We start from the raw sequence: 16,336 nt of genomic DNA, 5'->3' as shown, positions 1-16,336 counted from the left end.
ATTGACTTTGAAAGAAGCAGCACCACACACCCTTGACCTCTGCTTCACTCAAAGTGGTTGGGGAGTGAGAAGGACTAGGGCAGGGGCTAGTCATTGGTGTTGGTCCAGGTAGTGTACCCCAAGGAATCCCTTGGATTGGTGAAAAATGTCTATTGTGAGGAAATCATCTTTAACTGCTTGTGGACCACCAAACAGTGGTGCACCACCAATGAGGCCAGATGAGGCAAATGTCCAGCCTGAGCACATACAACTCTGCAAGGATATTTCTGAGTGCCCTTGTTGAGTCTATAGCTGCAGGGAAATCATGCGACTGCAGGAGAGGGGAGCCAACTGATTACCCACAGAGGGTGCTGTCCCTTCCTTTTTGATTGCTGTACACATGGTGCTGAATGAGCACTGTGTATACCATTCAGGATGCGTCCTTAACACCATGATTAGCTATGGAGAAATTCCAATGTTCAAAACACGGCATCATCTATAAATATTATTTTATTGATTTTTAATTATCTTTAAAAAAAATGGTGTTTAACATGATAGCTTATAGGTTTTTGTAGGTTGTATATATCATAGGGGTTCAATCTCATAGTTTCCCGTGAGTATAACACTTCTTGGATTAAAACTGCTAATTGAATAAATTTCTTTCTTAAAGGGAGTCTGTCAGCAGATTTACCCCTTTTTAACAGTTGCCATTATGCTGTAGCCGCAAAACAGACGATTAACACGGTACCTTTAAACGCTTTGGTGGACTTTTAAATCTGCAAAAAACGAACTTTGATGAGGGCTCGCAAGTGCCCAGGGCGGAGTCCACCGTGTTGGAGCCCAGGCAGCTCTGCCTCTTCGGCTCTTATCCCCGCCCAGCCTCCTCCTCTGCTCGCCTATCTGTTGTCTCTCCCCCTCAGCGAGATCCCGCGCCGACGCGATGACTTCCTTGGCCGGGGCATGCGCATAAGCTACTGCGATGCCGTGTCAGCAATGGGCATGGCAGTGCGCATGCCCCGGCCAAGGAAGTTATCGCGTCGGCGCGGGATCTCGCTGAGGGGGAGAAGACAACAGATAGGCGAGCAGAGGAGGAGGCTGGGCGGGGATAAGAGCCGAAGAGGCAGAGCTGCCTGGGCTCCAACACGGTGGACTCCGCCCTGGGCACTTGCGAGCCCTCATCAAAGTTCGTTTTTTGCAGATTTAAAAGTCCACCAAAGCGTTTAAAGGTACCGTGTTAATCGTCTGTTTTGCGGCTACAGCATAATGGCAACTGTTAAAAAGGGGTAAATCTGCTGACAGACTCCCTTTAAGGTCTCTTTCACACGTCCTTGTCTCGCGAAGACATCCATGACAAGAGGGTCACTAGTTCTCCATAAAGATGTTCATGAAGGATCTGTGTTTGGTCCATGTGTCATTCATATTCCACGGACAATGCTAGGCTGAAAATTAATATCCAGAGCATCTCCAGATGGCGTCTGTGTCGTATCCGTGGTTTTCACGGACAGATATACTGTGATGTGCATGAGAGATCCATAATAACAGAAAAAGCTCACTTTTGTGGTGTCACCACAGTACCACGGTCAGTGGAAAACCACTGATGTGTGAATACACACAAAGTCAATGGATACGTGAGGGGCTGTGGACACCATGGGCAGCACACAGCTGCGATTCACTGACATGTAAAAGAGGCCTAACTTAGGCCACTCATATCAGAGACTTACTGGTCCCTTAATTTATCATTTCAGAGATTATGAACAATCAAGTAGGAAGTCAATCTATAATATAAAAAAAATACATTAAACTAGGAACAAATATTTGCCAGAAATGTCGATGAACATAGGGGTCAGCTGGCAATTACAAATACATTTGAGCCATATATCTGAACATTTGCAGCATTACAGTGGAATAAAGAACCTGTAATGTGTAATATGGAAGTACTGTAGTGCTAGGCCGATTCTGAATAAGAAGCCGCTGCCATAAAAGTATCTTGGTGGGAGTTTCACCTTTGCCACAGTTTTCTGCGGTAGGTTCACTAACAAGGGAGAGGCGCATCTGCACAATGATTAATCATGGACTGTTCCTCTGCAAGGAAATCTGCAAGAGCCCAAACTTTAATGACTCGCTGGACTTAGAATAGCTTCACAGCAACTGTGCGCTGGGTACAAATTTAGCATGAGAAATATAGTGCAAGAGAGGGCAAGATCAGACACTGACGGAGGTTACACTGTTTAAATCAGAGTTCAGCTAAGGGTTCACAAAGCTTTATTACAGTTGCATGATGAAAGGAAGAAATTTAAGATTTAGCAAGTCAGAAATGACTTGTTTTCTGAATACACTAGAACAACCACTTCAAATAATGGCTAGTAATAATTAAAATATAATCTAAATTATATAATCTAATTATATATAAATATTTATTTATTTTTTCTTATTTTGTAATACTAAAACATTCATGTTTCTAAATCTATTTGGAATATGTATTTCATGCATTGGTTTTTATGGCATTTTCCGGTACTGACAACCGACGCCCCCACCGATCAGATGTCTGTTTGGCTCCCATTCAAGGAGATTAGCTGCAGTATGCTGGTGCTGGAAACTACACAGTGAATGGAGCCTTCCGGTGCTGTCGAGTTTTTGGTGTGATTGTCACACCGATCTAATACTGATGGCCTATCCTAGGGATAGGCCATCAATATCTCAATCCCAGAAAAATCTTTTAACACTAAAAGGGGATTATTCCATTAGAAAAACCCCTTTCCGTAAGCTATTTTATGAAAATAGAAGATGGAACCCTGAGTAACAGGCAAAGTAGGACCCCCTTTCAGACTGTTCTACTTTAGGAAGAAATACACACAGTCCTAATTTCTGTCCTGTCAACCTCCCTTCTTTATTTCTGCCCTGAGTTTTAGTGGTAGTTTTGAATTTCTGTTTTGCACTGAAGACTTGAGCGGTCTATGACAGACTGGCTTCTAGAGATGCCTCGCAACCCCACAGAAAAAACTACAGTTGTCATGCAATGTTTGACTAGCATCCAATCTGTTTACAAAAGATCTAAGAATTTAGCTCAAAGCTTGACAGACATTGCAATGACAGCAGTGAAAGTAATAATTCCTAACCTCAGGTTGCTGCAGGTTTTTCTGGAACACAAATTGTCCTGAGTACATTAATCGGCCACTTATGGCTGTATCACTAGAGTTAAAGGAGCAGCATTGTGCATGAGATAGGGCATAGGACCCCCATTTTTGTGATCAGAAGGGGGGTCCCAGCGTTAGACCCTGGCCCCTCCCCCATTCTTATCACATATCCTGTGAATAGGGAATACTTGTATTAATTCATCATAACCTGTATTGAAAAATAGGGAAAAAAATCTTTGTGAAGTGAAATAAAAAAAACAAAAAAAAACAGCTATTCACTGTGTGCTAAATTTGACATTTTACTTTTATTGTGTGGGTCATTACCATTACAGCTATAATAATATAAAGAACTGACGTTGTGGTGGTCATGCTTGCACATTATAGGAAAGAGCTCCAGCTATTCCAGTGGCTGGGACAGTAGGGGGGCGCATAGTCTACATGATAAAGGCCATTTACTGAAGTGAGACAACCCCTTTCAGGCTCTGTGCACAATGTGTCCGAGCCTTTGTGAGGTGTATACAGCTCTGATATATGCCACTGTACATCCCTACAGCTCATGTACCATACAGTATACTTATTATTTTTTTTTTACTTAGTCCACCATATAGGAAAGGGCAGTCTGCTGTGCTTTCCTATGCAGTTAAATATTTTTGACCTCTGAAAGGTGAATAGCATCATATGAATACATTTGTACGTATATATTGGAAGCTATTTTTGGCATGTAGACCGAATTTATAATTGCGACGTAGTGTGCACAGAGCCTAATATGACTTTTTTTTTTTTTACTAATATACTGTAATTTGTTGTACAACAAACCTCTATAACCTTTGTTATTAATCTATTTCAAATATAGTGTTTTGATTATGTTATGTACAAGAGAGGATGTACTTAAAGGGCATCTGTCAGCAGATTTGTACCTACAGTGAGGAACAGAAGTATTTGAATACCCTGCAATTATGCAAGTTCTCCCACTTAGAAATCATGGAGGGGTCTGAAATTCACATTGTAGGTGCAGTCCCACTCTGAGAGACAGAATAAAAAAATTTATAAATCAGGAAATCACATTGTATGATTTTTAAAGAATGTATTTGTCTTGCACTGCTGAAGTATTTGAACACCTGAGAAAATCAGTGCTGATATTTGGTACAGAAGCCTTTGTTTGCAATTACGGAGGTCATATGTTTCCTGTAGTTCTTGACCAGGTGTGCACGCACTGCAACAGGGATTTTGGCCCACTTTGTCTCTGGTGTCTTTTGACAGCTTTTTGGTCTTGCCCATGGTAGTAGTTGGTGTCTGACTGACTGTGGGGTGGACAGGGGTCTTTAAAGAGCTCAGACAGGTGCTACTAAGTTAGACTAATGAGTGGAGTAGAGGTGGACTTTTTAAAGGCACAGTAACAGGTCTTTGGGAGCCAGAATTCTTGCTGTTTCTCAGGTGTTCAAATACTTATGTTCAGCAGTGCAAGACAAATAAATTCTTTAAAAATCATACAATGTGATTTCCTGAATTTTTCTTAAATTCTGTCTCTCAGAGTGGGAATGCAACTACAATGTGAATTTCAGACCAGTGGGAGAACTTGCAAAATCGCAGGGTGTTCAAATACTTCTGTTCCTCACTGTATGAAACTGGCTGACCTGTTACATGTACATTTGGCAGCTGAAGGCATCTGTGTTGGTCCCATGTCCATATGTGCCCGCATTGCTGAGAAAAATGATGTTTTAATATATGCAAATGAGCCTCTAGGAGCAACGGGGGCGTTACCATTACACCTAGAGGCTCTGCTCTCTCTGCAACTGCAGCACCCTCTTCACTTTGATTGACAGGGCCAGGTAGTGTAAATGTCATCATGTCTGGCCCTGTCAATCAAAGTACAGAGGGCACAGCAGGTCCAGAGAGAGCAAAGCCTCTATTTCTAACGGCAACACCCCGTTGCTCTAGAGGCTCATTAACATATAACACATCATTTTTCTCAGCGTTGCGGGCACATATGAACATGGGACCAACACAGATGCCTTCAGCTGCCAAGTGCACATGTAACAGGTCAGCCAGTGTCTTAGGTACAAGTCTGCTGACAGATGTCCTTTAAATAGTTGTGGACAACCCCTATTCATATGCCATATTAGGGAAACTGCTGAAAACTTGCTGTAAAGAGTGACTCTGACTCTAGTAGACTCAACAAATCCATGTATTACATGCTTTTAAGAATAATTGAATTTTCTTATTTTATCACAAGTTCCCAATTCTATTCATGATATGAGATAGTAATAAATGAAGACCTAACAATACTCATTTCAGCTATGATAAAGTATAAAGTATATTTCTTTATTCATGTGTAGTTCTGATTGGCCTTGCTAATTACTCAATTTTTTTCTCAATTAATATTCCTCTAGAATCGACCAAAACTGCTTAAATTTTGGCCTTTACGTTCCAGATGACACATCCACACTTAAGAGAATTGATAATGAGCATCACTTTGCTCATTAAAGATATTATTCCCACTTGTTTCTTGACCTCAGCATTGCATGCGACACAGATGGCAATTTGATTTTATGTGGACATCTGTGGTCTTCCTATAACCTCAGTTACGGGTCAAGCTCCCATAATTGGCAGTGCCTGGTCCTCAAAGAAGACATTCTTTCAAGCTATATATTTTTTGATGCTGTCAGGATCTATCCGAACAGTCTAATTTGCCCTGTATTTCATAGATTACATGAAATCTTCATTATCATCTTTGCCGAGGAGATCTGAACAGATGTCTCATGCTTCTACTGCTGCTGCAATCGTTTCTGCTAGAAATTACATATTAGTGAGTTCAAAGTGCAAGAATAAACAGACTTGAAGGAAATGTGTCATCATTAAATGAACTATCGTTTGAATCACATTTGGTGTTAAACTTTTTTTTTTTAGATTATTTTTATTTTTTTTCCATTTGCAATGTCACTATATCTAAATATTTAAAAACCATGTATATATTCCTGCAATTTTAACACTGACCACTAGGTCTAATAATAGATCATGATTTACTCTTCTGTACAGGTAACTGTTCAGTAGCCATTATCATTATCACCACAGCCAGAATTAGGCTACTTTCACACTAGCGTTCGTCGGTCCGCTCGTGAGCTCCGTTTGAAGGAGCTCACGAGCGGACCCGAACGCAGCCGTCCAGCCCTGATGCAGTCTGAATGGAGCGGATCGCTCAGACTGCATCAGTCTGGCGGCGTTCAGCCTCCGCTCCGCTCGCCTCCGCACGGACAGGCGGACAGCTGAACGCTGGCAGTGTCGGGTGTCCGTCTGGCCGTGCGGAGGCGTGCGGATCCGTGGGATCCGTCCAGACTTACAAGGTAAGTCAATGGGGACGGATCCGTTTGAAGATGCCACAATGTGGCTCAATCTTCAAGCGGTAGAATGACAAGGAACACCTCTATATAGATAACACAGGATCCATTCACAGTAGGTGATGTCGCAGCTTATCAGCTCCCTCCTGACCTCTCCATAGGTCACAGAGCATGCCTAGAAAACTCTCCTACATTGTGTCTATGGCCAATGTAGCTCATTGCAAGATAGGCCATATTTTAGGCCTAGTGGCCAGTGCGAAAACTGCAGGACTTATTTTTTTTTTTTTATATAGTTAGTGACCTTATATATTGTGTGTTTAGCATAAAAACTTTATTTAAACAATAGGTCATTTTCTGATAACAGCTCTTCACCCTTCAATCCGTACAGCTGTTTGTGGGGTTAGTTATACAAACGTATTGATTCATTTATTATCTGCTGGCTGCCATCATTAAAGTATAAAAAAAAAGAAGTATTTTCTGCACATAAAATCCTAGGTTTAATACATTCACTTGTTTTACTACCTGACGTATAACTCCATTGTCTGGGCAGACCATTCATGATTGGACAGAGTGCTCATGAAGCTGCTTTTCGGGCACACAGTCACCTTTTTCCCCTTTGTCTATGCCTAACAAGGCCTAATTTGCATATTAAGAAAAAGTATCATAACTCAGGAACCAAGTCTAAGATCAACAAAGGTAAAAAAAGGGTTTTAATCAGGTGAACAAGAGCTTTGTGTCTATGCAAACAGTTTGATAAGGAGGTCAATTAATTGTAGTTAGCTAAGTAGTTAATTGTCTCCAGTTTCATGTTACAGACTTGTCCTTTTTTAGGCACCTGCATACCCATTTTTTAAAAGGGTGTAGATGCAGACTACAGATGTGGAACCCAAAACTTTATCTGTGGGTTGCCTTGCTTGTGTATTATCAGCCATTTTAATTGACCCAATCATTTTCACTACGACCAATATCTATAGTTGTAAGATGAACACTTTAGGCCCCGATTTATCAAGGCTGGCGTGTGCTACGCTGGACCTCATACGGCCTGCACTGCCAGAGGAGACTTGTAATTTATTTTAGGTACAGAACTCATCATAAATGACCTGCCTCCTCCGGCTCTCCACAACGCCCTCACTCTGCCACACACCCTGTTTGTAGACTTGACGATGGCAGCGTAAAATGAAGATTTTGACTAGAAAAGTCACAAATCCAGTAGATTTGTAAATTTTGTACGACAAGAAAAGGTGTAAGGGGAGTGATAAATTTCCCCGTTAGAATGCTGCTCTTCTAATCATAAATTGTCGTTTCAAACTGGTCAAATTAAAATCCACTGTAGAAATCCAATTTTTTTATACCGGACTGATTTCCCACCTATGGCCATATATTACACACAGTGAATTCAATGGGTTGTCCCATAATTAACTATGACATTTCTCTGCTAGCTTACACAAATAATTTTTCAATTGGAATCACTTTCCATTGGAAAAACGTTCCCGAGTCTAGATACTGCTGGTACAGACTTGTTATGGTGCCCAGGCAAGGCCCACAGGGGAACAGGTGAATCCCTGAGCAAGGTGAGCCTCTAGTTCCCCACCTCCTGTACAAGTGGAACATGGTTCAGTAGACTGACATATAAATAGGCTGGCTGTACAGTACATTGCCTATGTCCATATAAAAAAATGGATAGTGTGGGGAGGTAGCATATGCATGTAGCTTAACAGTGGGCCCCAGAGTGAATTTTACTGGTGGGCCCTAGGCATCCCAATCCGACACTGATGGTGCCCCTTGGTGTTATTTTATTTCCTCTCAAAACAGCCACTTAATGGGTCCATACGGGTGAGCCAAGGTCACTTCTATTGTACTGACTGTTATTGGATGGCCTGTACACTACAAAAATACACGACTCTGCCCATGTACAAGAGGATCCAGGTGGCCTGACTTAGAAATGAGTATTACACTCACCGGTAATCCGGTTTCCTGGAAGTCTCCATGACACCACATACATCCCACCCTTTTTTCTGCTATTAGCTATTATCCTTTCATCCTGGGGTTCTTCGTTAAAATACACTGGTGATGTGAGGAGGGGGTGGGGGTTTTAACCTCTCTGTGTTTTTCCTGTCCAATCAGGAGGGAGTCGATCTCAGCATGTGGTGTCATGGAGACTTCCAGGAAACCGGATTACCGGTGAGTGTAATACTTATTTCCCCAGTCGTCTCCATGACACCACATGCTGAGATAATATCAAAGATACAATTAGGGGGGGACGACTGCCGACTGGACCTTACGTCCGAATCTTAGGTCATCATTAGCGGCTAAGTCTAGTCTGTAGTGCTTAGTGAAAGTATGAACTCTTTTCCAGGTTGCTGCCCTGCAAATCTGTTGTAAGGAGGCTGAAGCTTTTTCCGCCCAGGAGGCGGCCATGCCTCTCGTAGAATGTGCCTTTAGGGAAGCAGGGACATCTTTCCCCTGAGCTTTGTATGCTTCGGAGATGGCCATCTTAATCCATCTGGAGATGGAACTTTTCGCCGCTTTCTTCCCCTTGTTAGGACCTGAAAATTGGACAAACAAATTTTTGTCTATTCTCCAATGACTGGTAGCTTCCAGGTACTTTAAGACCGCTCTCCGAACATCTAGTGTATGGTAAGTGATTTCCTGATCATTTTTCGGATCGTCACAGAATGAAGGAAGAACGATGTCCTGAGACCTATGGAATGTCGAAACTACCTTGGGGAGGAAAGTCGGATCTAGTTTGAAAACTAATTTGTCCTCAAATACTGCAAGGAATGGTTCTTGGATGGACAAGGCCGGTAGCTCACAGACCCTTCTGGCTGAGGTTATTGCCACCAAGAAAATAGTTTTAATGGTAAGCCATTTGATGTGGGTAGAGTCCAGAGGTTCGAACGGATCGGAGGTTAGACCCCCTAGTACTGTATTGAGGTTCCATGGTGCCACCATGTTTCTAATTGTAGGTCTGATCCTATCTGCTGCCTTAAGGAATCTGGATATCCAGGGATGTTCTGTTAGCTTGGTATTATAGAGTGCTCCTAGAGCCGATACCTGGATCCTAAGGGTATTGGGGGATAGACCTAAATCTAGCCCTTCCTGAAGAAAATCGAGGATTAGCGAGATGTTGGCTCTGAACTGGTTGAAGGAGGTTCCAGACCAATCAGCGAATTTCTTCCATATTTTTAGATACTTGTCATTCGTACTCTGTTTCCTGCTAAGGAGTAAGGTGTTCACTACTTTTTTAGATAAACCAAACATTGATAAGTTGGATTCTTCAGAATCCAGGCTGTTAATTTTAGTATTTTTAGGTCTGGGTGAGTGATAGGCCCCTGACTTAGAAGGTCCGGCCTCCGAGGTAGAGGGAGAGGAGCTTCCATGCTGAGGGCTTTCAAGAGAGAGAACCAACTTCTCTTGGGCCAGAAGGGGGTTATCAGGATTAGTGTACATTTTTCTTTTAGGAACTTCTGTAGCACTCTGGGGATAAGCGGAAATGGGGGCAACGCGTAGACTAAGTTTGTTGTCCAACTCTGGTTGAAGGCGTCTACTGCCTGAGGATGATCCCTGGGGTTGAGGGAAAAGAATTGGTTTAGTTGATGATTTCTCCTGGATGCAAACAGGTCTATCGTCGGCTTGCCCCATTTCTTTGTGATCAGGTGGAAGGTTTCTGGTGCTAACATCCATTCCCCTGGGTCTAGTCTGTGCCGGCTTAGGTAATCGGCCTGAATGTTTAAAACCCCCTTCAGGTGAACCGCTGAAAGAGATTGTATATTGTCTTCTGCCCAGGAAAAGATTTTGTTTGCCAGGCTCTGTAGTAGGTGATGCCTTGTGCCTCCCTGGTGTTGGATGAAGGCCACGGCTGTAGCGTTGTCTGAGTAGACTAGTACGTGACGACCTTCCGCCAACTGACCTGTGCGTTTCAGTGCTTCCCACACTGCCCTCAGCTCCTTGAAATTTGAGGATTGTTGTCTCACATAATTCCCCAATGTTCCCTGGTAGGAGTTTCCCTGGACGACCGCTCCCCAACCGTGGAGGCTGGCATCTGTCGTAATGACTAGTGGGAGATCTTGTGCCCAGAAGATCCCCTTCTCTAGGTTGGACTTGCTGAGCCACCAATTTAGTGATTTTTTGGTCTCCGCATCTAGAAATATTTTCCTCTCTAGAGTTAATTGTGATCTGTTCCATTTGTCTAAAATTAACTTCTGGAGCGGCCTTAGATGGAACTGTGCCCAGGCTACTGCTGGGATGCAGGCTGAAAGACTCCCTAACACCTTCATGGCCTGTCTTATTGAACAGAACTTCTCCTTCTTGAATTTCCTCAAGGCTGTTTGAAGTTTTACTATATTTTGGAGTGGAAGAAAGGATCTTTGGGAAACTGTGTCTAAAGTTATGCCCAAAAAAAACTTCCGTTTGGACGGGATTAAATCCGATTTCCCCCAATTGATGAGCCAACCTAGGTTCTGTAGATGATCCAGGACTAACCTGAGATGGGTTTCCAGGGTCTCTATGTTGTCTGCCACTACCAGTAGGTCGTCCAGATAGGGGATCACACAAATTGCCTTTTCTCTCAGGGTTGTCAAGGCTTCCGCCATTATTTTGGTGAAAACCCTTGGGGCAGACGAGATCCCAAAGGGGAGACACTTGAACTGGAAATGCTGAATATTTCCCTCCAGTTCTATCGCGAACCTTAGGAATTTCCTTGACGACCTGTGAATTGGGACCTGATAATAGGCGTCGCTTAAATCTATTGTGGCCATCACTGCATTCTTCTTTAAGAGCTTCACTGTTGACTTCAGGGTCTCCATTTTGAATTTTTGATATCTCAGATATTTGTTTAGGTGTTTCAAATTTATAAATCACTCTGGATTTCCCGTTTGGTTTCTTTATAATGAAGAGACGGGAATAGAATCCCAGTCCTGTCTGATCTTTTGGAATGGGCTCTATGGCGGCCAAGGTTAATAAGTTCTTTATGTCGTTTTTTAAGGTAGTAGTTTGAGATGGGGGAAGGGTAGTGATCACATATTTCTGTGGAGGGAAAGAGAGTAGATCTATCAAGTAACCCTCTTCTATAATACTTAAAATCCACCGGCTGTTTGTTACGTGCTCCCAAGATCCCAGAAAGGAGCTGAGTCTTCCCCCCACTGGTATGGCGTCATTGCTTGCTGTTGGATGTGGAGGCTTCAGCCCGGTTTGGGTTGAAGAGGAAACTTCTCCCCCTGCCTCCCTTCGCATAGCTCCACCTCCCAGTCTTCCCTTTATCTTTTTTATTCTCGGGCTGAAAGAATCGGTCACGAAAGGGCTGCCTTTTTTGTTTATATCTCTCCTCTGGAAAACCCCTCTTTTTATTTGTCACATTTTCTAGGATTTTATCTAAATCTTCTCCGAAAAAGTACTGACCGTGGAAGGGAAGTGCGATTAATTTATTCTTGGACGTGATATCTCCTGACCACGCTTTAAGCCATAGTGCCCTCCTCGCTGTATTTGAGAGAACAGCTGTACGGGCGGATAGTTTAACCGATTCGGCTGCTGCGTCTGCTAGAAAGGAGGTTGCCATCTTTAACAGAGGCAAGCTCTCTAGAATTTGATCCTGCGGTGTCTTATTGACCAGATGTATCTCCAGCTGTTCTAGCCAAAGGTTTAGTGTTCTGGCCACACATGTAGAGGCTACGCCCGGTTTGAGAAGGGCCGCCGTAGTCTCCCAGGTCTTTCTTAAGAGACTCTCCGCTTTCCTGTCTAGAGGATCTTTTAGCTGCGCTGAGTCCTCGAACGGTAGCGCCGTATGTTTTGCCACCTTAGCCACCGGTGCGTCTACTTTCGGTATGGTCTCCCAGTCCGTACAGTCCTCCTGGCTAAAGGGGTAACGCCTCTTGATTCCCCTTGGGATAAAGGATCCTTTATCCGGTTTTCCCCATTCGGACCGAATTAGTTTTTGGACGCTATCTGGAACTGGGAAAACCGCCTTTTTCCTTTCCCCTAGACCCCCAAAAATGTATTGTTGGGTAGATTTAGGAGCTTTAGGTATCTCCATCTGAATGGTGGCCCTGATAAGTTCATCAATATCTTCGGGATTAAACAGGAAGCGCTTGTATTCACCCTCTTCATCTGAAGATGCCGGGTGTTTTTTCACCGATTCGGAGTCTGAGACCGCCAGCCCCTCAGAGTCGGAATCCAGGATAAGCGATTTAATGCTACGGGCGTCCTGAGGGGGGGCTTTGGGGGGAGAAGGTTCCTTGGCAGTTAAGGCCAGCTGGACCTCTTCCTTAACTACTTTCCTAATGTCTTCAATTAAACTAGAAGACTCAGATTTGATGACACTGGAGGTACAGTCTTTACACAGGGGCTTGGATCCAGTGTTAGACAATCTTTTGCAGCATATACCACACTTCCTAGTTTTTTTAGCTGTAGAAGCCGAATCCTTTTCTCCCTGAAACGGTAAGGGAGGAAAGGATGAGCAGACTGAACCATCCATACAATGCATGTGCCTGAGAGCAGGTTACTCACGGTCCCAGGGTTTGATGCAGGCTCGGTTCCAGATCCCGGCGTGAGGGGTGTACTCATCCTTACTCCCGACCGCTCCAGAGATGCTCCACCAAACACCAGAGCCACGCTATGCAGGGCGCCATTACACAGGTCCTGTGAGTTTTTATAGTGCTTCCTAGGCTTCAGGACCTGTGGCGCATGTGAATGACGTCAGCGCGCTTTGCTCCGCCCCCGGCGTCTGACGTCATTCTCCTGCCGGCCGGAAGGGACACATCATAGTGCCGATCCGACGCATTCTTCCTTCCCCCTGCATCAAGCCCTCCGGGACCGCCGCAGAGGGAATCTTCGCAGGGGCAACTCGTCAGTGCCCGAGCCCAGGCCTACCCGAACGGAGGAGGGAGAGCTGCACTGCAGATCCGACCTCGGCCTGTGAATGAATCAATCCAGGTGAGCCCAAACGAGCTCCGTGCACCTCTCCTGCTTCCTATCCTGATGGGACAGGAAAAACACTGGTGATGTGAGGAGGGGGTGGGGGTTTTAACCTCTCTGTGTTTTTCCTGTCCAATCAGGAGGGAGTCGATCTCAGCATGTGGTGTCATGGAGACGACTGGGGAAAATGTCTGTCTTAATAAATCTCCCTTAATGTGTCCAGTACCTCTGCTTACACATGCTATGTTGGTCTCTATTTATGATGATTGATTAGGAGCAGACCCTGGCAGTCTGTGCGCCAGATGGAAATCTATATACATTTCTGTTTTCATTTGTGCCAGACACATACATAGTACTGGAGGAACTATAGGGGTCGTTATTAGAGGAAGTCCAGGCGGCATGATGAAGGTAGGGTGGCTTGGTGTTGTGGCCCACATCTCGCCTCCTAAACCCCCTGGTCCATATGCATAGTAGAGACAATTGGAAGAGGAGATGGCCACCACAGAGGGACAGCTTCTGGGGAGTTATTTTGTAATGCACTGTGGTATTTGGTTCAATGGTATGGTATTCTGCACTGTGGTATTGGCCAACTTGTATTGGCCCCATCTACTTGTGTTGCCTCACTTTCTATCAAGTTCCCAATTGGCCCCTGGCTACGTTGTGGCAAATACTGTTTAAAATGTCGCAAACACACAGTTTGCAACTTTTTTATGCCAGAAAACTGGCGCAGGGAGATAATAAATCTCCCCCATTATATGGCTGTTCTCAAAGGGATTCAAATGAGCAGCAAGGACCAACATAACAAGTATGCAAGGATGAGTTCACACAGAGACCTAAAATCTGCACAGAAAATGCATTAATATCAACTAGAAAACTGTGTGGCAGTTTACAAGGCATGTTTTTGTTTGAGTTTTTAAAACCTGCGGCGATAACAAAAAACAAGTGACGTCATAAAACACTGCACAGAAGTTTGAAGCGGACTCCACATCGGTTTTGCCAAGTGCACAAAAAACTAGGTGTGAACTTAACCTAAGGCCTCATGCACACGACCGTATGTATTTTGCGGTCTGCAAAAAAATACAGATGACGTCTGTGTTCATTCCGTATTTTGCGGAACGGAACAGCTGGCCCCCAATAGAGCAGTGCATGAGGCCTAACAGAAACATTTTTTTTAAATTAGTCCAAGGGAACAATTGTCATGTTTAGGGTGATATTAAATCATGGGACGTTCAAATAAAGGAGTATATACTACTATACCTGGCAATGAAGGCCTTCCTTGTAGAGAAGCATCATTTTTTGGGAGATCTTTTGAGGTGAAGGGTGATTGTCTAAATTTATCTTCTGAAAAAAATGGGCTAAAAGTAGAGAACATAATTAGTGCATAAACAACTCAAGCTGTCTATACAGCATTTCTGGAGTTGTGCAAATGTTGATAATTGTATTGCTGTATTTGAATCATGAAAATTAAAAATAGTATACCTGTATACGGTATACGGTATACTTAATTTTCCCTTAAATGTGTATCATAGTGTGCCGCTTCACAAAATAGTATCCTGCGGGGCAGTCTGTGTCTAACAACAAATATGTAGTAACCAGAAATAAAAGGGAACAAAACTCGTGAACAATGTAAAAGTTGGAAAGACACATAAGTGCCAAGTGAGGGCTGATTTTTCATTTTTGACCACAGGGGTCCTTTAATCACAACTTGGATACAGTTGAATTATACATATAAAGGGTATGTCACTATGTGACTGAAATGCTGTGGATTTGCTGTCGACAAGTAGTACCCAGTAAAGAGAAATTTTTGCAATTCTTATACACATGCCATAGAAAAAAATCTGTAGCAGAAATGGTACTTCGACCTGTGTAGACTTTAAGGGTACATCCAAAATGGAACACATAATAAAGCAGAATTGCATGCTGCGGTGTTTGGAGTAGAAATGCTGCAGATTTCGATTGCAGAAAATCTGCAGCATTTAGTCATGTGTGGACTTACCCAAAAGGGGCACTAAGTTATTAAGTATCATACATGTGTCCTACTGCATGGACGATGCTTGCAGGACTTCGGTTGGTTGCACGTCTTCACAACCCTTTTAGGCTACATGCACACGACTGCAGTTTTGTGGATCGCATGCGGACCTATTAATTTCATTGGGTTTACTAAAAATCTGGACAGCACATGGATGTCTTCCGTGTGCTATCCGCCCCCGCGTGGCCATTCCGAAAAAATATAGAACAAGCCCTATTCTAGTCCATTTTGCAGACAAGAATAGCCAGTTCCAGTAGAAAAATGCGGCATGCGGTATCTTTATTTTGCAGACACCGAAAAATGGATACGTAACATACATGTAGCCTAAAAGTGTGACTTGATATGACTATTCTGCAAAGCACTGTCTGTGATACATAGTATTTGAATTATGTTGGTAGATACAAGATATCTTATGTAGAAATAAAAGGATTACCTGCTTGTTCTAATAATATTTGACTTGTTATGATTGCTTTCTTTGCTGACTTTCTCTGTAAAATTAAACACAGAGGGTTAAAAGTTTTAGGGATACAAGGGGTTGTATCACTTCAGCAAAAGGCATTTATTATGTAGAGAAAGGCACTTACTAATGTATTGTGATTGTCCATATTGTCTCCTTTGCTGTCTGGATTCATTTTCCCATCACATTCTACACTGCTTGTTTCCATGGTTACGACCAACCTGCAATCCACAGCGGTGGCCATGCTTGCACACTATAGGTAACGGGGCCAACCTCTCTGGTGGCCAGAACTGTGGGAGAATGCATAGGCACACATGCGCAGCAGCTCCCGTCCTAGCCAACTTGTACCTGCTCTGCGCTGGATATGAGCAGTGCATAGATAATGTGATGGAAAAATGAATCCAGCCAGAAAAGGAGGCAATATGGAAAATCACAATACATTAGTAAGTGGCTTGTATTAACTTTCTATAGATGATAAATGCCATTTGCTGAA

At 43.4% G+C, this 16,336-nt stretch overlaps 2 protein-coding genes across 5 annotated transcripts in view; one reads left to right on the top strand and one right to left on the bottom strand.

Moving 5' to 3' along the window:
• Positions 1 to 5,828, top strand: part of LOC122943062 — a 116,322-nt gene extending 110,494 nt beyond the window's left edge. The window contains exon 7 of the mRNA XM_044300486.1: positions 5,504 to 5,828. Within this exon, the coding sequence (XP_044156421.1) occupies positions 5,504 to 5,523 (20 nt within the window). The 3' untranslated portion in view covers positions 5,524 to 5,828. The remainder of the gene's footprint in view (positions 1 to 5,503) is intronic.
• Positions 1 to 16,336, bottom strand: part of ZNF827 (zinc finger protein 827) — a 230,424-nt gene that overhangs the window by 44,114 nt on the left and 169,974 nt on the right. For all 4 annotated transcript variants that reach the window (XM_044300432.1, XM_044300441.1, XM_044300449.1 and 1 more), the window contains 2 exons: positions 15,820 to 15,874; positions 14,615 to 14,712 (listed from right to left, as the gene is read on the bottom strand). In XM_044300432.1, coding sequence (XP_044156367.1) covers positions 14,615 to 14,712; positions 15,820 to 15,874 — 153 coding nt within the window. The remainder of the gene's footprint in view (positions 1 to 14,614; positions 14,713 to 15,819; positions 15,875 to 16,336) is intronic.

The sequence above is a fragment of the Bufo gargarizans genome, chromosome 1, assembly GCF_014858855.1.
Source record: "Bufo gargarizans isolate SCDJY-AF-19 chromosome 1, ASM1485885v1, whole genome shotgun sequence".
NCBI classification, from domain to species: domain Eukaryota; kingdom Metazoa; phylum Chordata; class Amphibia; order Anura; family Bufonidae; genus Bufo; species Bufo gargarizans.
The sequence above is the reverse complement of the archived record's forward strand: the minus strand, read 5'-3'. Positions and strand labels throughout refer to the sequence as shown.